We start from the raw sequence: 22,998 nt of genomic DNA, 5'->3' as shown, positions 1-22,998 counted from the left end.
GACTTTAAAACTATATCTATCAATCTATCTATCTTTATAAATGCCAAAGGAAATATTTATATTTAATTCCCCACTTATTTATTCATAGTCATTAGTGTGTCAAAGCATACTCTACCAATAATATGAGATAGAGATTGGCTTCTGAGTAAAATAGAGTCCTGCTACTGGTTCAGTAGGGTCTGAATCTGTCAACTAAAGAAATAACAATTAGGGTAGAGGTGGTATTAGAAGATAAAGCAATGGAAGGGAGTACGTTATACATGAATTTTATATACTTCCTGACTCTCTTTTCATCTTCTAAGAGAACTGGAGATGGAAACCTAAAAGGACCTCAAAAGAATTATTTTAAACAGCGACATGTATCACATTTTCTTTTAGCTTCTATTATTACAGTTACCTTGAAAGAAGGTGGAAAAAAATTCTACAGCAAATGGGATGAGAGCAAAGGTAGGAAACCCAAAGTAAGCACTGTGTCAAGATCTCAGCTGGCAACATCTATATCATCTGCTAAAAGGTGCTCTGCCATCCAGCAGCTGACTCTTCCTGAGTCCAAAATCTATGCCAAAGGTGATCAGAAACCTTCAAGGCAATCAAAACAGTAGTGGTAAAATCAAATCATAGAATCATAGATTATCCTGAGTGGGAAGGGACCCATGAGGATCACTGAAGTCCAGTTCCTGCCCCTGCACAGGACACCCCAAAAATCCCACCAAGTGCCCAAGACTAATGTCCAAACACTTCTTGAACTCTGCCAAGAGTGCTGTGGCCTGGGGAGCCTGTTCCAGTGGCCATCAAGCAGGGTGTTAAAGGCACTGCAGAAACCATTAGTTTTCTTGGACATAGAAGGGGATAGCCAGACTCAAGAGAGCTTGGAAAACATAAATAGCATCCATGAGAAGTCCTTTTTCTGCCTTTTTTTTTTTTTTTTCCAGCTCATGCTTTGTATCTTGTGTAAATTGTGATTTCTCTTTTAAGGATTCACTGTTACTGGTGTACTGAAATGCCTTATCATAGACTGCCAGAAGAAAATTCATGTGAGTTGGACCTGTGTTAGCCCTAGAATGTGAGGGGCCACAGCCCAGGGACTCACTCTCTGCTGTACTGCTTGGAGTGCCAGCAAAGCCCAGCACCAAAAGAGTTCCCAGCTCCCCCACTGGGAACTGCAGAGACCATCTTGACAGTTCAGATGAAGCTGTGTGAACTCTACCTATAATTTTTCTCCAAGTCTTTGGCCTTGAACAAATAGTTCAGTTGTCAGGGTTGTCTAAAGAGTCTTATTTCTATTGTTACAACTTCAGTGTGGGGTGTCTCACTGTTCTTTATCTCAACACTTATTTTTTATCTTTCTTTCTTGTCTAGCACTTCCCATTGAATCAATTTCATACTTGTTGAACCCTCACAATCAATACACAAAACATATTTCCAAGAAAACCCCACTCCCTAATACAGAAACTGAATTGAGCAGGCTGAAAACTAAGCACAGTATGTGAAAGATCACAAATATCATCTGTTCTACAAGTATTGAGTGCTTGCACTGAGGATGAATGGGAGGGCCATGGGCAGGAGGTGATGTTTGAAAGATTGTCCTTGTGAAAGCCTGAAATCAGAGGGGTGATGTGGGTGAATGGTGTTATTCAAGGTAGGTCAGTTTGGTTAGCACTGTGCTGGTGGAAATGGTGTGATTCTCTCCATGCAAACAAAGTTAAAGGCAATCACCATACAAACCATGCAACAATGAGCTAAATGAAAAACTAAACAAAAGCAAAGCATTAATTGAGTGTGGAAAGTCATGGCCTGGCATTTTTCAATAAAGGTTTTGAATATTTTACTGTTCCACAACACAGCTGTCATGGAACTGTAATAAACAGTACTAGATTGTATCAGTGTCAGAAAGTTGGAAAAATTGCACTGGAAAACATCATGATTGTAATAATTCTTAATGGGAATCCTCAAATATGACTGTGGGATCAGTAATAGTATTGGTACCATAGAATACTCAACCTGCAGCTTTCCTGTGCTATTATGAATGATAATTTCTTAGCCTATCAAACTGAATTGATGATTTGTGAGCCTTTGTGTTTGAGTCTGATGTTGCATGAGAGTTACTAAGAAAGCTCTTGGATGCTCAGGCTTGCAAAACAATGCCCTTCCTGCACCATTTTCTCACCCATTTCCCCTCCAGCATTATTGCTGGTTTATAGCATTCAAATGCTCTGATTACACCCCCCATTTGCTGCTGCAGCATGGCCTTGTTGCAGCATATCCTGGTTTTTTCAGGGGAGTAGGGAGGGGTAAACTGGGAATAGGAGGTTGAGCTTTGCAAGTGAGGCTCCCTTGGTTAAAAAGCAGCACCAATGTACACAGCAGCCTTTGCCTGAATCAGACTCCTATTGCAGTAAAAGCCCACTTGCTGACACCAATCATTTCTGCAAAATTTAAGCCAACCTCTCCAGGAGAAAAGATTTAATTAATACATAAACCCCAGAGTAACTATGACAATCTGCTTTCATAGTGATGGGAATAATCACGTTTCTATCCACTGTCAGTCCTTGAAATATAACAGTTTTATGCATAATCTATAATACTTTTTTTTTTCCTTACACAATCAATCAGATTCTTTTGTTACTTTCACACAAGAACATTTCTGTCTTAGACATCTAGAAAAACTCTATATTTATCTGGTGCCTTGAGGGGCTACCTCTGGTTGTGTGACAGGAGGTCTCTTGAGCATTTGGGGCTAGAAGCATGTAGGGAGGCTGAGCAATTCCATCCTAACTAAGATCCACATGAGATATTCCATTATTTAAATAGAAATGCCCTTAGGGCAGTGCATGCAGAAACCAGTACCAAAAAAAAAAACCAACAACAACAAAAAAAAAACAACAACAACAAAAAAATAAACCAAACCAACAAAACAAAACAAAAAACCCCAAAACCCAAAAAACTAAACAAACAAAAACCAAAACAAATTAAAAAAAAAAAAAATCCAAACCCCAAACCCTTCAGTGTTCATTGCAGACAATAAATAAAATAGTGGCAATGAATTACCATAGTGCAAAATTAAATTAAAAAACTTCAACTCTGAGGTAGAAATAGTGACCTTTGATAAAAGCTTTGAAAAAAATCTTTTTCCCTTAGTTCAGTTGAAAAGATTCTGTCTCTAATACTACATGTTTTTTTGGCACCTTCTTCTCCTACTTATTAGAAATCCTTGAAGGAAAAAATACAGAACCTTTTTTTCTTGTGGGTTAACCTCAGCAAAGTTGTTTCTGCTTTACTGTGGCATAAGCTAGATAAGCTTGTAAGGTATAATTTTATGGCCTTTGAGGCTTTAACAATGTTGAGGATAAATCTATGATCACAATTTAGACAGAGAATGTTTGCTCTGTAATTTTCACTGGACACTTATATAATTTCTGCATCTTTTTATTTTCTTAATACTTTTGTGTTGGGTTCCACAGTACTGAGCAACAACTAAGCAAGGTATGATCTGCATATTAGGATTGGAATGTTCTTAATACATCTTTAGAGTTGTAGCAACTCTAATAACCTGAAATTTTTGCAAATATAAATTTTGCATCTAGATAAGTGCTTTTTAAAGTGATAGCAGTCATCTTGTGTTAGACTTGATTGCAACCTGTTTTCTAAATTAAAAAATGTAAATGTGGCGTTGACAAAGGTTAAAAAAGATTTAAAGAGGGCTCTGTCAGCAGTGTATGCACACACCGAGCTAAATCCTATGTATCTAATCAGTGTCCTCTGGACTGTGTGTCTTGCTCCATTGTTTACTTTCAAATCCATAATAATTTTGTATCCTTTCACTGGGCAAAGATTCATTTTAAAATCTAATGAATTTAAAAATATGCTTTTCACTTGTCCATTTGATACCAAGCCTGCAATTTGACTTTCATTGTTTGTTTCCCTCCTTGTCTCGTCAATCCTTTTCTTTCTTTCTGTCCTTTTACTTTATTACATTTTTTATTGAGGACTGAGATGAACTGGTTGCTGCATCATGGGCCCATTACACTTCCTAACAATTCCATTTGCACCTTATTGTTTGTCTTATTGCTGGAAAATTCAGGTGATTCATCATGCCTGAAGAAGCACCTGATCCCAATTCCCTTGATATCACGATCACTATGTGACAGGAATACAGTTAGTGGTGGCTTTCAGACTCAAAGAGGCCAAGGTGATAACTCTTTTGGGACCTTTAGCCTCTCAAGTATTGATGAGTTCCATTTTTTTAATGCTCTGTTTTCTTGCTCCCTTTCAACAGCCCCCTGAGTGTGGAAAAGGGCTTGGAGTTAATAAAGGAAGTGGCAGATCTCCTGAAGCTGCAGATGAGTGTCTTCGATGATGTCAAGTATGTACATGGATTTTCTCCTTTTTTTTTATTTTATTGGATGTCTCATTATTTTTGAATAGTTTGTCCTACAAGGGAATATCTGCTCTTTACTGTCAAAATTAAGGAGAGTGGGTAAGAGGGAAAAAAGAATATAGATGATCTTTGTAACAACCCCTATATACAGATTATTTTGAGGAAAATTATAAAGAATTTAATTTTTTCCTGCTTTCATAGAGAAAAAGAATCTGTTCCTAATACTATATAAATATTGCTAACTTTATTTAACAGTTTCTCAGTAAGGAAAGTCTTCTGAAGGGTCACTATACCCAGAATTGCCAGGGGGAAAAAGACATCAGAGATGGATAAAAACTTGGGTGCCTGGCTTTGAGTCTGGCACGTGGCACACAAGGTCATGCTTTTTGGTCAGCTGCTTATTTAACAAGTCACAGGGAGTTCAGCTATGCTGAGGACTGATTTTCCTTCTATGATTCATCCTGATGAATGCTCTGCATGCTAATCTCATGAACTAGGAGGTTATGATCTGCCATGTCTAGTAAAGAGTTTTAGATTGAGGGTTTTCTGAAGGCATTTTGAAACATGTACTTCACAAAACTTCGTCCTCTGTGTAAAATAGGAGCAGTCTGATGTAAATGTAATTGAAAAGAAGGGTCAGCTGTGGGAGTTTTGAGAAGTCACGTCTTGGGCACCCAGTAAATAACTGATGTCTGGGTGGCATCCAGCTCCTGCCTGTGCCTCAGGAGGTTTGGGACTGAGTTGTGTTGCTGAAGTGCAGCATCTTTCTCAGCCTCACCTGTGCTGCCATCAGTTGCTCTTTGATCCTCATTTACAGAACAGAATTCACTGTTTAATACCATGTTTGAAATCATGGTCTGATGATGTTCCATCTTTCGTGGAAGTGTTTATTCTTGATTGTAAAACAAAAAAAAGAAATGTCGTACCCCTTCTATTACTGTATTTATATGGAGAGATGGACACCTGATAAGAAAATCTTTTCAGAAATCTGGAAAATACCAGGTATATTGGCTTTAGTTGTTGAGAAGGAAAATATTCCTGTATTTTGTTGGTTTTGATTAATGTCTTTTGGTTGCATATAATGAAAGATATATTTTTATGAATACTGACTCTTTAAATTTAAAAAAAAAAAAAATTCTATTATCTTTAATTTAAAGAAAATTTGTACCCTTGACTTTGAACACTAGCAGGTAAAGTCTACTGCACATTTAAAGGAGAAATCCCATGGAACAATTTCAAAGCTGGAATCAGTGGGTTCAGCTTCATTAACATTTACAGTACAAGAGCACTTTCTCCTCCCCCCTTTCTAATTGTTAGTATAAAGCCTTTTGGTTATTTTTTATCATTTGATAAATCACAACACATTGCAGTTGATAGGCTGTAGATTTGTTCTCTAATGAAAAATATCTTTCAAGTGGTTTAGCCAGCTGTGATGGACCTTTCTTTTAATGTGCAGAATTAGCTCCTTATTTAGCATCTATTAATATGCAGTCATGTGACTGTACTGAAAATATTTTTATGGTCAGTACCTTAAAAGTGTGGCATGAATTACAGGAAGTCCAAATGGGACTGAGCATTCTTTCTACCCATACAATGTTTTTATCAGTCTATTTTTAAAAATTTATAAAAATCTATAAATCTGTGAAGGGTTATCCTAAATCTCAAATCAGTGAAGAATTTATCCATAGTAAATTTTCTTTGTTCAAGAGAATGAGATGCTTTGACTCAGTTAAACCCATAAAGTATTAAAGGAAGGTGAAGCTGACAAGTAGATAAAGCAGTAGTAGAAGCTTTAGATAAAGGCCTTGCCAAAAAAATAGTAAACTTTGGATTTGTTGTTTTCTTGCCATTGCACCACTATCAGTGGAAAAAAAAAAGTAGGAATTTGAATACTCTGAGCTTCTCAGTGGCCTCATGGAGAGGGATTTCAGGGAAAACCTGATATCATGTCATTTCCTGACATATCAGGAAATATTTCCCAGGAAATATCTTCCTTACTTGGGCTAGGCATTGTGGGTGATTTATTTTGTTTCACTGGCAGCTAAAAGTATCCTTTTCCTTAAAGATTCTTTTTGTTTGTTTGTTTGTTTGTTTTTTTTTGGGGGGGGGTTGGTTTTTTTTTGGTTTTTGGTTTTGTTTTTTGGTTGGTTTTTTTTTTTTGGTAAAAAATGTATGTAGTATGTAGAAAAAACTATCATTCAGCCTGGAGAAAGAAGAATTATAAAAGGAGTGAGAATTTGTCATACTGGCCTACTTTAGCTCTGAACTGAATACTTGCTTGGTCTAAAATTCTCAATTCTTTCTTTTCCCTCCAAAATTCCCAATGGTTGGGAAGTAATAATACATACTTGGACATTTTAGATCATTGCAAGGATTTCAGAGTAATGTCATGTTAATGAGAATCACGTGGTTAATTTGAGGGTGTAGACAAATTCATCACATAAGATAAGAATAGTGCAAGAACTGAGGAGAGAGGGTGAGTTCTTTTAAAGTTCTTTAAATTCCCCGAGTTTATTTTCCCTGAAAACACCCGAAGAAAATCTAAAGGATTTGCTTCACTGATAAATTATTGTCTTTAGTTAGTTTTGTCTGCAAATATCTTACACTATTCCATATATTTTTAGCTCTTCCCTGTGCTTTGGAGTTAGGTAAGTGAACAATTGCTTTTGCCACGGATAGGAATCCAACACGCAGCTCTTGGTTAGCTGGTGCTTGGAATTAATCAGCTTATCTTATCTTTTGTCTTTTTCACAGTCCTGCCAACTTTAGGGATGGACTTCATTTCACAGGCTATCCCCAGGCTTGGCTTCCAGGGCATTCAGTCCATCTCTACAGATGATTTGTTGCAAAGTTTGAATTGACATAAACTTTGCTTGCCCTGTGAAGCAGATGAGTGGGAATAGATTCAGGGAATTCAGAATTAGAAATATTTCAGCGTTGAAAAAAAGATCCAACATGTTAGCTGTCATTTTTGGATACAGCCTGAATCTTTATGGAAGTAATAGTTATGCTTAATATGTTTTGTTAATGGTTATGTAGCTGTCAAATAAATTCCATTATTTCTTATTACATCATTAGAGACCATTAAAAGGATATTAGCATGCTGATGTAATTATGCAAGCAGACGTAAAATTACTATAGTTATGATTTTATAATCTAATTATGGGTGTCCAATGCCCCTGGTGATTGATTGTTGGACTAGTATCAGGGATTGAAGTCAGATGGGTGCTAATATTTAGGAGGGTTTGTATTTATTTTCTTTAAAAAAAATGATTTTGCAATTTGCAACATTGGCCTTCCTCATGTAATTGAGTTACTCACAGCACAAGACTTTATCAACATCCAAATATAATAAAAATACTAAAATCTCTAAGCTCAGTTTTGAAAGTAGAGGAAAGGACACAGAATTATTAGTCAAAGTCATTGATTACAGCATAAATGACTTAACTGATTTCTGATGAGAATACAAATAAATTTTGAATTTGTATTTAATGTTCTCACATTTGGGGCATTTACTGCGAGCATTGTAAAGGGGAAGTTTCAGCTCTGACCTTAGGTAAATAACTTTGTATGAAAAGAAAACATTATTCTGGTTTCATAGTATTTCAGGCCTTATATCCCCATTCTCAGCCTCCAGCTAAGAGTGAGATTTTCAGCTGAATATTACATTCTCTCTAGACTGATATGATTTTCCCAGTTGCCATTGAAGATCTTTCTCTCTAGGTGTCTCTTTTTTCCCCATTTTGTTCTGCTTTATCTTCCTCCAGCCATTTATCTTAATGGCAGTTTCTTCATTTTTGCCTTCTAATATACCAAAGCTCAGTACTCAAAGAACTGAACTTTCAGGAGATGTGCTGATTTGACCAGCATTTCCATTTTCATATATAATTTTTCGGCAGAAAGCCTCTAGCAGAGCACTCTATATTCATTCCATAAAATTACATTAATCTCAATCTGCTGCTGTTGTTCTGAAGTGTAACAATTCACTATATAACCATATAATCTATATATATAATGTTGAGAGTGAACAGGACACTTAGGCTAAATTTGAAATGCTAATATAAATAGATTTTTTTTTAAGTTGAAAAGAGTGATTCTGATTATCTAATATAACATCCTGGATTGCAAATCCTTTTCATTTAACCACTATTCTCCTGTGATGAACTGATGCATCTATATTGTGCACCCAAAGCTAAGTTAAAAGACCAAATCCCTCATCTTTCAGAGTCTAAATCTCCAATACCCAGGATTCTGTCTAGTTGTTCAGCTTTCCCCTCACAGTGCTCCCTGCCCACACTGGGACTACAGGTGAATTCAGGGTTTACTTAAATAGTTTATTATATGAAAAATTCAGGTTAACTGAAGGTATACAAGGAAACCATATGAAGACTTCAGCTGAAAAATACCTTTCAAATTTTGTAGCAGACACAGCAATGTGATTTGACATTTGGAAAAAAAAATGCTATAAATTCAAAGTAATAACTAGTTTCAAAATTTAATGAAGCTTGACTTATAAGGAAAATGCTTTTATTTAGGTGATGGGAATAAACAAAAAATTGACTTTGGACTGAACTCAAGCCATTTTTTTGTTTTATTTTGTTCAGGTGACCAATCTTTTGAATAACACTAATTATGATAGACTTCTGAAATATTGAATCACATCTATATATTTTTCTACAGCCAACTGTTTTATTTCATGAGCAAAAAAGAAATCCTCAGTTAATGAGTAGCTCTTCAATGTTTCATTTTATTTTCATTGTTCAATGTGTGACTTCAGGTTTTATTTATTGCACTTTATTCAAATTCTGCTTTGAGGTCAGAAAACCCATTTTCTTCTGGTTTATTTTGGATTTCTTTTTCCAATAGTGCTCTTCACTACACTATCAAAATGCTTGGCAAACATGAATTGATATATTTAACTCATATGAGATATGGGGTTTTATTAGGACCATCCAGAGCTGGAGTTATGCATGAAAAGATTAGTGTCAAAGCATTTGCCACTACGAGGTGTGCAGTGTGATGTGTCACTGCACAGCTTACTCAGCCTCTTCTGAAATGAACTTGCCCTGGCTGAGACAGGGATCCCATTGTTGAGCACTCAGCAGTCCCAGAAGTCAGTTCTCCATTCAGACAATGGGATTTGGCCTTTAACATAAATAAATAAATAAATTCCAGAAGTTATTTTTCTTCAAATGAATTGAGACTGAGTCTAAGTCTGAAGCAAATGATTCCAGCAGAATTTAAAGTAGCAGGACCTTTAAATCTTTGTTATTCTGTACTTCATTTGCAACATACTTCCTGAAGCCTGATAAAATTGAAATTAAGGCCCCTGAAAATATTGGTCTTCTCTACTACTTGACCACCATTCATCTTTGGATTTCAAGGATCCTATTGAAAAAGCACTTTTAAAAGAAAGGCTTCATTTCTGTACTTGAAGTAAGATTGATTTTTCCTGATATACAATAGCATGTCCACAGTGTTAATAATGTTTTTTTAATAGTTTTGTGTAAACAGTGATTTTAACAAAAGCTTGAATTTGGAAGGCTTTTCATGAGGACAGTTACAAGCACATTCTTTTTCTACTTCAAATCTCTTGTTTCCAAGTACTGGGGTTAGAGACATTTTGCACCTCCTTTGTAGAGAACAGGCTTTGCACAACCAAACACTGCTGTCATTATCCCTGCTCTTAGGAAGAGCTGGAACGGTTGGGTTGGAATAAATACGATTTGAAAAGCCAGCCAACCATCCCAGTGAAAAGAACTTGAACTGAGGAAGATACCTGAAAATCAAACCAGGTGGTGAAAGTTTGGAGAAGCTTAAAACACTTTGAAATTGGAAGTGTTGGGCAGACAGAGTGGTGAGTGGAGCTCCCAGCCTCACCTATTAGAAACATGTGCATTGGCTGTAGTGTCCTAATCATGCACTATAGGTTCTGTTCATTGTTTGTCATGTTACTTTTATAACACCTGAAAAATTCAATCAACCAGCTAATCATATTCAGTCATCCAGAACCTAAACACTGGAACAATACTTGGTATTTTCACTCCACTGTGCTGATGGGTTATGACATGTGGTGCATGTATGCTCTAAATGTGAACAGCTCAGGAAATTATTTAGAGTCAGGATGGTGTGAGGGAGGATTATTTAACCACTGAGCAGTGGTTGGACAGGTAGCACAGGGTCCTGTTAGGTTTGCATTTGAAAATTTTCCTCTGCTGTGCAGATTCTCCCTGATTCCATTCTCCTTGATTTGGTGTGATGAATCTTTTCTTGAGTTGTATATTGAACATCTGTGGTTTAATATTCTTAGAAAGGTTTCTTTCAAGATTGGCAGATTCTGGATTCTGCTGTCTATGTAATCTAGATTTACTGGGAGGAATGTTCTACAACTCATCCTGCTCTCCTTAAGATGCTGTAATATTAACTAGAAATATAGAGGGTTTTTTTTTATTTCCACTCCATTTATTGCCTAGAAATTGAGCAAGGCTTGTATTTCAGTTTGAACTTACCATGCTTAGTCTCAATAAAAAGATTTTTCAACAAAGTTGAGCAGTATTTGTCATCTACTCTGATTTTATATTGCAAACAAATAACTATAGTTATTTGACATAATCTTGTTTAAAGTGTTATAAAAGCATAACTCAGAAATAATGGAACCTCTTTTATACAAGCTTGACTTCTCCCATAGATTTAATGAGTCTAGGAAACAAATTATGTGAAAAATGTGTTGCTGTAACTCATTGCATGCAGGCATTTGTAAGAAATTACATTGTGTTTTCTGGTACATATTGTCTTATTTGACAACTAATTTATAATATAAAGATTCATCACTTTTTAGAGGAATGATGATAAGGAAAAGAAAAAAGGTGAAAATTTAAACTATGCATTTCCTTTCTTTTAAATGAGTGATTCCACAACCTTAGCATTACATTAGTCTTGTGGCTTTTCCCCCTGAGGTACAGTACATTTTGTGTTCTTTTCTTAAATGAATGTGCATATAACCAAGATAATTTTGCCTTCTCCACTGTAATTTTCCTGCTAGAAAAATATAAAAATCATTCAAATAATAGGAAAGATTTTGGCCTGCAGCATTTTATGAATTCCAGGTTACAAAAGATAGACCATAAAAATCTAAGGAGATTCTTATAAATAATATGTATGGTGCTTGGGTTTCCATTACAACATTTCATTTCATTAAAACAGAGGATTTGCACCTTTGTAATCAAAAGCAGAATGAATCCACTATTATTGATACATTTCCATGAACTCCTAGGTCTCTGCTTAAAGAAGATTTTTGCAGATATATAAACTTCTGAAGTTTATTCTTTTTTGAATTTCATATTTCTCTACTACTCATCTCTCTGTGTGACTGAGAATGCCATCATATTCCTTTTTTAATAAAATCAAAGTTCATAACATTGTAGGGTAGGTAGGATATACCCCTTTCTTTCAAGTAAGTCATTTAGCGTGTGCCATTGAATTTAATTTATATAACACTTCACATATTATTAACAGGTAATAATTTCAATTCTACAGATGAGTAGATTGAAACCCAAGGCAGTTTGCTTCATTTTCCCTAAAATGGTACAGGAATTTGATGACAGATATGAGAATAGAAACAGAGAACTTTGATTATCACTCTTGAACTAAAGCTTCATCCACAAATAGAATTACTAGTATTAGAAATGGAAAAAGGTTTTCATGTAGGAATTTGTTTCAAGGAATAACTTAGAAGAAATATAAATATTATTTTTTGTCTATGTGTGTCTTGATCCTCCTGCCCTTGGCCACCTGATTCTCCTAGAACTACAAACACACATTTTTTTCTCTCAGTTTGTGACCTGGGTGGTTGGATTTCATGAGTATTACAGACATGCTGACCCAGCTGAAAAGGGAAGGGTTTGTACTCCTTAAGAGCCATAAAGACAGAGCAAATATACATCTGTAGGTGCAACTGAAAAAAACCAATAAATTCCTCTTGTAGTGCCTCCTTTGTCAAGAAAATATCTCTACCTCACAGCTGGCAGGGGAGTCTCAGAAACCAATCTTCTCACTGGTCTTCTCAGAGCTGAAGGAGAAGCCAACAGGTCCTTATGAGCCCAAGCAGGAGAGCTCTGGTTGTAGCACTCAGAATTTGGCAGCCTTTTGAACTAAGACTGTAGCAAAGTTTGGGGTTTTTTTATCTGTGGTTGTGCTGTCTCATACCCATGCAAGAAAGTTTTGTCCTGCATGGATCCTATCAAAGCTCAGAGCATTCTGAACCTTTACCTCTGTAACAGCCCTAACATGGGAGTCGTGCTCCTCATTAAGGATTAAAAGTCACTTGTGCAAGAGGAGCAGAAGGTGACTGTCATCCCAGCAGACAATTTTCTATGTGCTTTCAGCCAGTTCCATTAACAACACAGGTGTGCAGAGGGTGAGTGGGGCTGAAGGCAGGAAAATGCATTGAAGGCTTACTGGGTGAAAATTTAAAATGTCTGCTGTTTGTAGATACAAAGGTATAAAGAAGGAGAAAAATATAAATAGAATGCTTTTTTCCCCCTTCTTCTTTTTCATGACATAAATTTTATCCTTTAGCTTAATCCTTGGGGAGTGGAAGAAAAATCACTGTACATATAAGAAGCTTTTTGAGACCATTTTCCCACCCTCGCAGGGTCCAAACACTATTTTTTTTTTTTTTTTACTATAAGAAATTATAGCATTTGTATGGTTTGTTCTTTTAAACACTGTAATTAAGAACCTTATTTGCATGGCAGGCAAAGCTGGCAACTTTCATGTACTCAGTGTGGTGAAAATGTCAAGTTTCATGGCTTGTGACAGATTAATAGAAAAATTATTTTAAAACTCTGCAAATTATTCATAGATATTGAGTAATCATCAAAAGTTGCATTTTGTGAAGAATAAAAATAGGGCAAACTGAGTGTAGCATCAATCTCTAAATTAAGCGTTGTCTCTTTTTAAAATCATTTAAATTGTAGGCTTAGCAAAATAATCTTCACCTTAGATGAAGCAAGTTGTAAAATCTTTAAAATACTATTTCATCATCTTTTGCAATGTAAATTAGGATCAGTGTACTTAGCACAATTTTGATGCATATAGATTAAATGATTAATACAAAATTAATGATTAATGTAAAATAATTAAAGTTCCATCTTCTAGGATCGGTATCAGAGACCCACCAGACATGGACTGCTGTTATTGGAAAGCATCTCTTTCTGGGCCAGTCATCCCTTTTCTGTGACTTCAGTCTGGAAATTATTCTAATGACAGTAGTGTGTCAGGCATTTCATTATTTGAGCACCTCATTGTGGCCTCTTCTCTGCCCCTGCAATGCTGCTCTGTGCAGTCACTCTCAGCACTTATCATGTCAGGGGGAGAGAAGAGGCCACGACAAGGTGTCCAAGGCTTTCCCTGATTTATGAAGAATGGAACTTGCAGGAGTAAATCTGGGCTGCAACCATCAAATCCAGACCCGAGTTTTGTTTCCATGTAGCTGCATTTGCAAGATGTGATTGCTCTGAAACTGTCAGTCTTTCTAATCTTTGTGGTCTACCTGTTCTGCCTCCCAGCTGCCTGGTGAAAACCCCACTAATGAAATTCAAGTGGTGATAGGAAATCAGCCACTACCTGGTGTGCACTGCAATTAGTGTCTTTCCCTTAGCAGGGATTTTGCTTTTCCATCTTTAGTACCTGGTCAGTGTCAGACACCAGGTGTAATGCCAGCACAAGTCTTTAACTTTCTCTCCCTATGCTGTGTTTAGTGCAGGAACACTTCAGAGAATAGTGCAAACTGTTCATGCTTAGTGTATATGAAGGATATAAACATTACTAGATAATATATTATTTGCTGTATTGCAGAGTGTTCTGGAACACTGTGCACCATTCTGCACTTTAGGAATATGTTGAGAGTTTCCTGAAAAGGACTCGAAAAACTCATTTTGCTAAAATAGAAAAAGATTTTTTGATTGATCACTGGCTGTGCATACATACCTGTCAATAGGAATGTGAGAATACATACAGTTCCACATTGATATTTCTGCAGCCCAGGTGCAAAGTGAAGCAAATCTTTGAACAGTAAAGATATTAAAGAGTGAGAGATGTGTGTCTTTTTAGTATTAAGTCTGAGTGATGATCAATAATTCTCTACTCAACAGTTCAGGGAAGTTACTTTGTAGCAGGTCAGCACAACACATCCTTCACAAACTTTCCTGAATCTTTGAAGCTCAGTCAGGTACCTGCTTGTGTAATGTAAATACAGTATTATGTGATGCTTCACAAAATAAATTTTGGTCAACAGTTCTGATTAAAAATGTTGGTCAAACTTGAATTAAGTAGCCAACTGATTTACAGCTACTCTGAGTATTGGAAGGAGAACAAAATAGCCAGTGTACACTTCTTAATCCATCCATGTATTATGTGTCAATGTCCTGCCTTTTCTTTTCTCTGTAAATCATGTTGTAGAAACACACTGCAGTACAAAAATTCCTCTGCTAATTATGTGCTTTTCCCCATTGATTTGATTTGACATAAGTATGTTTATATACCTCTAAATATAATATATAAAACATTTACAGCAGCATGAGCATCTTAATTTTTCCAAAATTGAGGTGAAAAGGAGGCTTCAGTGCAATATAAACAATGGACATAAGCTTCAAATTCCTAAACACAGAAGGCAGAGAAATGTGTACACATTGCAAGTCATTAGTTCAAGCCCACCAAACGTTTCCTGAGACAATTACCTTCACTGCTATAAAATTTGCTTTGCACAGTCCTCTGGAGCGTTACTAATTGCTTTTCTTAACCTCCAGAGATTAAAGGATTTTGAAATGAACATATAGACAAGTAGTGACTTTAATTTCAAATCTAAGCTTTATTAAGGCAAGCCCAATTTTATAAAATAGGGTCATTAAGAGAATGTTTCATGTTGGAAATAGCCAATCCTAATCTCCTCATCTTCCTCCAGTCTTGAGAAATTGCACTCTGCCTGTATCTTAAAAATGAGATGCCACCTCAAATCATTTCCATCTGGCATCAGCTCTGTGTCTCATCTTCAAGAGTACACAGCCCCATGTTGGCACTTGTTTCTCAAATCCTTTTCCACTAGGGGGTATGATAGACTGTGACTGTGTCTCAGAGAGCAGGCAGTGTGATACTGTAATGCTGAAGCACACGAGGGAAAGGAACAGGCATGAAAAGCTTGGTGCATAATTTATGGAGATTTAAATCCTGTCATTCATAAATATAATTATAACCTACGGCTTGAAAGTGATATGGACCTTGCCATATTGATCACGCTCCAGCTCTGTTTATTCAGATCCTTCATTTGTTGACAGGGAAAATATAAGAAGAATGCTGTTAGTCGTAAAACAATTAATGAAAGGAAATACTTCTATTTTGCACAAAGAATATTCTTTGTTTCTGTGTGTGTTGTGCACCCTCCCACCTTCAGATGAGAAATATAAACCCAAGGGGAGGGGATATTATTAAATCAGCAATCAACCTTCAAGTCATTTTGGTATAAACACTGTAATTATTTCATCTTTAGTAAACAGAATAAAAGACAACAGCACATAAGGGTGACAATTTGCAATATGCTTTGAATGTCTTTGTTAAAAAAACCCTTATTATGACTGAAGGCAACATTATTGTAAGCAAAAAAAAAAAAAAAAAAAAAAAAAAAGGCAAAAGTTGTAACAGCCAAAAGGGGGGGTAATTAGTTGGTAAAGTTCAAATAATAAATTTAGCAGGTTATTACATTTTGTGTGGGGAGAAGTCACTATTTATTAGCCTTGAAGCCAGAATTGTTTACCTTTATTTTAAAAAAAATTGTAAAGCAGTATAAGAAAAAAGTGATAAGTGCAATTACGTGATCCAGATATATTCTAAAATTCACAGTCTTCACTTAAGTGAGTATAAGTTCATTTGTGTAAGAAAAAATTACTACAAATTTACCTGGGGGTAATTGTAGTAGCATGCAGCCTCAGGGGAGGGATAGACAATAAATGCTGTCTAACATTTTTAACCTCAGCTGCAGCAGATGTGGGTGAGGTTTCAGCCTGGCCCTTGTGGCTCCCGTGTCCTGTTTTCTCCTGCCCAGCTGGGTGGGTGCTGCCTGGGGTCAGGTACCAGCCAGGAGTGTTGCCTCTGCTCCCCCAGCACCTCCCTCATCTGTGGGAATGGTCTGCTTGCAGTTCATCAGCTTATAAACAAATGTGTGCCCTTCAGTGAGCCCCTGTGCTTACAGCAGGTTGAAGACAATCATCATTAATGTTGGGCAGGTTTCAGAGGGTCTGACACAGGGAAAGCAGTCTCATCTACCCAACTTGAAGTTGCTATTAGGGTGCATTTTATACATCTTGGAACCTTTTTTCAGGCTGGCTGACCTCTTGTTAAAAAGTGTTTTAAAAATATTTTGCAGTCAAATAATTACTGGTTTTGTTTAAATGTTCTCATCCAACACATAATGAACAGTGAGGAATTCCCTAAAGGAAATCTTTTGTTATTGAAATGTTTATTTATTGAGTGCTTTTGCCAGAAGCCCCCCATGAGAAAAATCTCATTTTATGAGCTCCTGAAGCAGTCAGTTCCCAAAACATCAAGCAGAAATGCAATTTTGACCAAGTAATCTCAAGGTCTTTTGTTTGCTTTTAAATAAACAGAATGCCAATGTACAAGAAGTTGTGACAAAAGCTGCTTTATTTTCTGTGTTTTGCAAATATTCCTAGTGAAGCCATGCTGATGTGGTGCTCAGGTGATTTCTTACATACAAAAATTCAATTGCTACAGTAGAGGAAAACAATGTCCCACAGAGCAACATATGAGTGGGTGTTTTAAACAATTCTGAGATTTATTCTTTCCTTCAAAAGGATGGTCTTAACTCAGTGTCATCCCACTTGCATAAGGAATTTTTTTCCTTGCCCTGTTTTTTGTTCTTGTTTTCCTGAGCAGTGAGGAGCAATGACAGACTGGGATCTTCCCATGTTCCTGGAGTATCCAGGTGGAGTCAGTGGGCAATGATGGGTTGGTTGCTGACAGTCTTCTCTCCTTGGAAATCCCTGTCTCTCACTGCCTGGGCTGGGTCACTGAACTGATCCAGTTTTAATCCTTTATTTGATTTTACTGATGCTGGGAAGTGCAGGGCTGCATGTAGTGGGACAGGGCAGGGCAGGACAAGTGGGAGGGAGTGAGGAGTGGCTGAGACATAAAAGTAAAACATTCAGGTAAGGGAAGGAGCTTTTTGTCATTGCTGATAGAGCCAAAGTGTAACTACATTGTGATTGTAATGTTGTGTTGGTTCTAGGTTCTCAGCTATAATGGAATATGCAGTGAAGATTTGGGGGAATATCTGAAATTGGTTTTTCTTTCCTTTCCATTTTGGTCATACAAGGGCTGTGTACTGGGGTGATGCTGCTTTTATTTAAAGCAGACTGCTAATGGCTCTGTAAATATCTGAGCAGCTGGGGACGAATCAGAATTTCTCTTAGGCTGGCAAACAGAGAGAAGGACAGTGGAAGATTAGTTAGAGTATCCTGAAACAGGTGCATTTTATGGTTGATTTTATCAGGGTTAGTGACAGAATAGTCTGGATTTTTGTAAAGCAGTTATCTCAAATAAAAATTACTTTGCTATTGTTGAACATTTTATTTTAATCTATAATATTAATATGATGTTGACAAAGGTTTTATAATTGCCTGGTATTATTAAAAGTGTTTCTTGACCATTAGTGACCAATCTTCTAGAGTGTCCTTTAACATTAAAATCTGTTTTCTTTTTCTCCCCTCCCCCTAAGAGTACTTCAAGAAAAATGATTGATTAATGGCAGTCCCTGTTAACTTCAGAATAAAATGTGAGCAGTGCATGCTTTGCTAGTAAAAGATGAAAGATTATTTCTTATTCTTATTCTTACTCTGATTCCCTTTGTGACCTCAAAGGAAAGTCTTGTAGTTAAAAAAAGCTTTTTTCTGCTTGAAATGGAAGAAGTTTAAAGGTATTTCTGTCTAGGATGTATGTGATGCAATTAAGCACACTTCATTAAGTGCTCTCCATTCTATGATTGTAGGAGATTAACATGTTACTAAAAGAATAACTTAATACTTCATTTCAAGCCCTGCAACAAAATGTTTTTCAAGTTATTTCTTTTATGCAGCAGTTTTTCAGATTTCATTCTCTCCTAAGCCGTGGCCATAGGGAGTCCAAAGCTGTTACATGTACAGTTCCAGCCCATGTACTTCACCTTTTTAGCAGGGTTGCTCTTCATAGTATAAATGTAATTATTTACACGTTAAAAAAAAACCTTAGGAACTTGCATAATATATACCATGTAAGTAAACTTTTTGAAAATAGTGCCAATTTTTGGTTTTCTATGCTCTTCTCTTCTGTAAATTCCTGCATTGTCATTTATATAATCTCTTTTACCCCAGAAATTTTTCTCCAAAAATACATTCATTATACTATTATGTATGTTTTTCTTATGTGTATTGTAGATAGTATTAATTACAGTTGTAAGGACATCACACCTGAAATGTCTTCTTTCCTTTCATCAGATGCACCTGTAGATGTTTATTGGGATGGATGGAGAATAAATGCAACATTACTAATACAGATTTGTTTTTCCTTAAAATTGCACAATGATACTTTTTGGTGAAACTGAGTACATTGCCACTCTACATCTGGCTAACCAGTACCTTCCTCTGTAAATGTCTTATAGAATTTAGTGCCATAAACAACTATCAGGCTACCTGCAGAAATGTCTCCACAGAGTCAAATAATTTCCTCTCAAAAATTGTTCCAACAGGTGATCACTTCTGTTGTTAAATGATAAATACTTTGTGGTATTTTTCTGGTCAAAACCAGCTATTGCATCAGATATGTCCAGAATCTCTTCTCCATACATATTCTTGCAGAATACGATTAAGATAAATATTCTGATTTTCTGTATTGTCCCTCTGACTTGCAGTTGTGACAACAGGAACTGAAGTTGTGTTGATATTAGGAATATGAAATATTAAAATACATGTAATCTTCTTTGGATTCTGAATTCCAGTGATGATCTATGCTGTACTTGAGTGAATAGCAATTTCAGTGCCTCCATTTTGCCATCTTCATAATAAGAATAGTATTTACAGGAGTGTTCTAAAGTTTATTTAATGTCATTGAAATTCTATCAAACGGGCACAAAATACACACAGGAAACCACAAGAGGTATAAAAATGTATGCAAATGTAGCTAATGAAGCAAAAGGAAGAGGGCTAAATGGTGTCTTAATAGGTTCTCTTTAAAAACCTATTTTGATAAGGAATATTATGCCATGTCTCTTGATTATGAATCTTACATTTTTTAAATAATCTCTTTCAGCGTGCTGGGACCAGCTGTGACCTTCCGAGTGCACTCAAACCTCCAAAATATTTCAACTGCAGATGTTGCCAAAGAAGCAGGTAAGTCCTTGTCCTCCTTGCCCAAACTGTGACCACCCACGTCTGTTTAGCAGTCAGTACCACTGCAGACAGCACAGGCACATCCTGATCTCCCAGAAGACTGACATTTAAAGGGAGAGATGGTTGAGAGGTGAGTGGCACATGAAAATTGAAGTTTAACATCTCTGAGTCCATTAAAACTGTTTCAGACTTCCTTGTTTGTCAAGAAAATTAAATATAGGCTTGTAGTCAAGTTTCAGCACGGTGAAAAGCTCTTCAGTGTTGTCAAAAACTCATAAAAGCACCTTAGTCATTTGTAAAAGGGTATATAATACTTTCACTTTTCTAATAGTTTTTTTTCAGGGAACAAAAATGTTATTACATCTTAGCCTACTTTCTGGGACAAAAAAGGATAGAAATATGCCTTTGTTGGTGTTCTGTTTAAACTATTTCAATGACAAGTTAATGTTGGAAGTAAAGGTTGTGTTTCTAGAATTAAGCTGCTTCAAGTAAGTACCACTGTTCTAAGGACTCCTATTGGCTCCTTTTCAGCTTGGCTATTACCTGTATTGTGGAGTTGTTGACTGCAAGAAATAATTTGTCCAAGATATCTGAATTCATAACTGATTTGCTTCCAAATTACTCAGTTGATGTGCTTTAAAAATCAGAATTAAACAAGTACTTGAAAACAGAAGCAATTAAAGCTCGTGTAAATAAACATGTGGCCCCCAAACTGTTCATCAAGTTCTCCTTTTGCTTAGCCATGGATGAATTCAGTTGCAGAAAGAACTGGGGTAGTGACTATGCCAGAACTTTCCTTTGCAGAACCCTTTACATTGGAGAAGGGTCTTGTTAACTGATGATTAAAGAGTAGCAAGAATTTATCATGTCAAAAATCCCTAGCTGTATGCTGTCAGAACTCAGAATTTACAATAAATACTGAATTATGTGACTCTTGAAAGGTATTTTTTTCTCCTGGGAAAAATTCATATGGCTTTTTTATAGCAATGACCTCCCCTGTGTTGTAAACTTGCTGAATCTCTCTGAAAGGATCAACAATATGATGCTGTTGGTAGAGGTTACCTGGATTGCCAGAGGCTTTTGACAAGGTCTTCCCAGAAGTTTTTTAAGAAACTTAGAATGTGGAATATGGAACAGAAAAGTGGTGAATCTCTAATTGGTAGAGAGGCAAGAAACAGAAATTAGGAATAAAGTATTAGTTTTCTAAAAGGCTGAGATAGTGAAAAAAAACAGGTGTAAGGATCTCTGCTGGGACTAACATCCATCATACTTATAAGTGAATTAGAGAAGAGAGTGAGCAGGATGGTGAAAAATCCTGCTAATCCTGAATTATTCACAGTATTAAAGGTGAAAGTTGATCTTAGAAATGTATAAAACTGAGTGAATGGACTCAAAATGGCAGATGAATTTCATTGTAAATTACTGTAAAAAATTTCATATGGAGAAAAAATACCTTTGCATATAAGGTTTACACAGTAATTTAGTTAGTGTAGTAATAGGTAATTTGATGAAAATGACAGTTCAGTCTGCATTAGAGGAAATTGTTTTTCAGAATTATTTGGAAAGGAATAGAAAACAGAATTATATAATTTGTTCTTTCATAAATATGTCTTTTGCCTGTGTTTAAATACCACATATAGTATTGCTTCTCATACCTCAAAGAGATTTGAAATTCTGGTTGAAATGAAAAGATTCAGGGAAAGGCAGAAGGCATGACTGTAAGTATGGAATATCTTCCATATCTTCCAAGTGGTGAAGCAAGAAAGGAAACTTTCTTTTGGAAAAAACAGAGTATGTTATGACAAAGGTCTGTCAGTTCTAGAGTGCATGTGGACAGGACTGTTTAATTGCTTTTGCCATGCAAGAACAGATGAAACTGGCAGAAGGCAGGTTTAAAATAAATCTGAATGCAGTTTATCATTTTTCCAGTTGTGGATAATTAGGCTTGCATGTGTTCAAAAATTCGCACTTAAGGGAATTAATGGAATTGACATCCACTGAAATTTTGCAAGACTGTGGAAACATTGTTATGTCCAGGCGGTTCCTGATGTGTCTTGGCCTGTTCCTAACAAGCTACTGTGAAAAGTTATAATGCTCTGACTCATTTATTTCAGCAAAACACAAGCTATAACATTCTGCTTTTTCTTACCACTGAAATCAAAGAAGTTGTTTTCAACTTCCTTAACTTAAATGCTGCTGAAAAAGTAGGGAGGTTCTGGGGACAAAATAATGCCACCCCAGAGAAAAGGCAGCCAAGTGGTAAAGGATCTGGAACATAAACCCTATGAGGAATGGCTGAGGGAGCTGGGGGTGTTTAGCCTAAAGGCTCAGGGGTGACCTTCTCACTCCCCAGAGCCACCTGAAAGGAGCTGCCAGGTCAGGGGCAGTCTCTTCTCCAAGATAAATCACAAGGGGAAATGGCCTCGAGCTGTGCCAAAGGAGATTCAGGTAGGATATTAGGAAAAATGTAATTGAAAGGTGGTTAAGCACTGGGACAGGCTGCCCAAGGAAGTGATGGAGTCACCATCCCTAGAAGTGTTTAAAACCAAGCAGATGTGGCCCCTTGGGATATGCTTCAGTGGGAAAAAAAAAAAAACAACCCAAAAAAAAACAACCTCACAATTCTATCCATCCCTCAAATATTTTAAATTTTAGAAGTATCATATTTTTTCTTTCTAACTCATGAAGTTGCAGTGCTTGTCAATGTACTCACTAATCAGTTCATTTATTTAAAGCCAACTTCTTACTTCCAGATCTCTAAGCCAAAAATAAATTCTCTTAAAAAATCAACAGCAATATATACTTACATAAGAAGGTTTTTTGGGCTCTAGTTGTAATTATAAATTTTTTAAGTCAACAGTGTCTTGAAGAAAAGCATTCCAAGTACTTAATTTACCAAGAGAAGCAAAAGGAGAATAAATCAATGCATAGTTCCAATGTAGGCACAGATAAATGCATAATTCCATGCTGCACTTCTGTTAGGTAACTTGACATCCCTCCAGGATCTCAGAAAGTAGATCTTGTTTACAGAAAATGAATAGACCAAATGGACAGAAGAATTTCACAGTCTGTCTCATCCTTAGAAATTAAAAGAATTTGGAAATTGAGGCAATCAGATGCCATAATAATTATAGGAATGTAAATTATTCATATTTGCAAAAAGGAATTTATTTGTGCAGATGTTAT

The 22,998-nt window shown here is 36.3% G+C and overlaps 1 protein-coding gene across 1 annotated transcript in view; it reads left to right on the top strand.

Annotated features, from left to right (window-relative positions):
- The window catches only part of PTPRN2 (protein tyrosine phosphatase receptor type N2), a 628,212-nt gene that overhangs the window by 260,143 nt on the left and 345,071 nt on the right, over positions 1-22,998 (top strand). The window contains exons 10-11 of the mRNA XM_079300304.1: positions 4,277-4,363; positions 19,733-19,812. Of these exons, the coding sequence (XP_079156430.1) occupies positions 4,277-4,363; positions 19,733-19,812 (167 nt within the window). The remainder of the gene's footprint in view (positions 1-4,276; positions 4,364-19,732; positions 19,813-22,998) is intronic.

Source organism: Erithacus rubecula (assembly GCF_903797595.1).
Source record: "Erithacus rubecula genome assembly, chromosome: 3".
Taxonomy (NCBI): domain Eukaryota; kingdom Metazoa; phylum Chordata; class Aves; order Passeriformes; family Muscicapidae; genus Erithacus; species Erithacus rubecula.
This window is presented reverse-complemented; position numbering and strand designations above follow the sequence as displayed.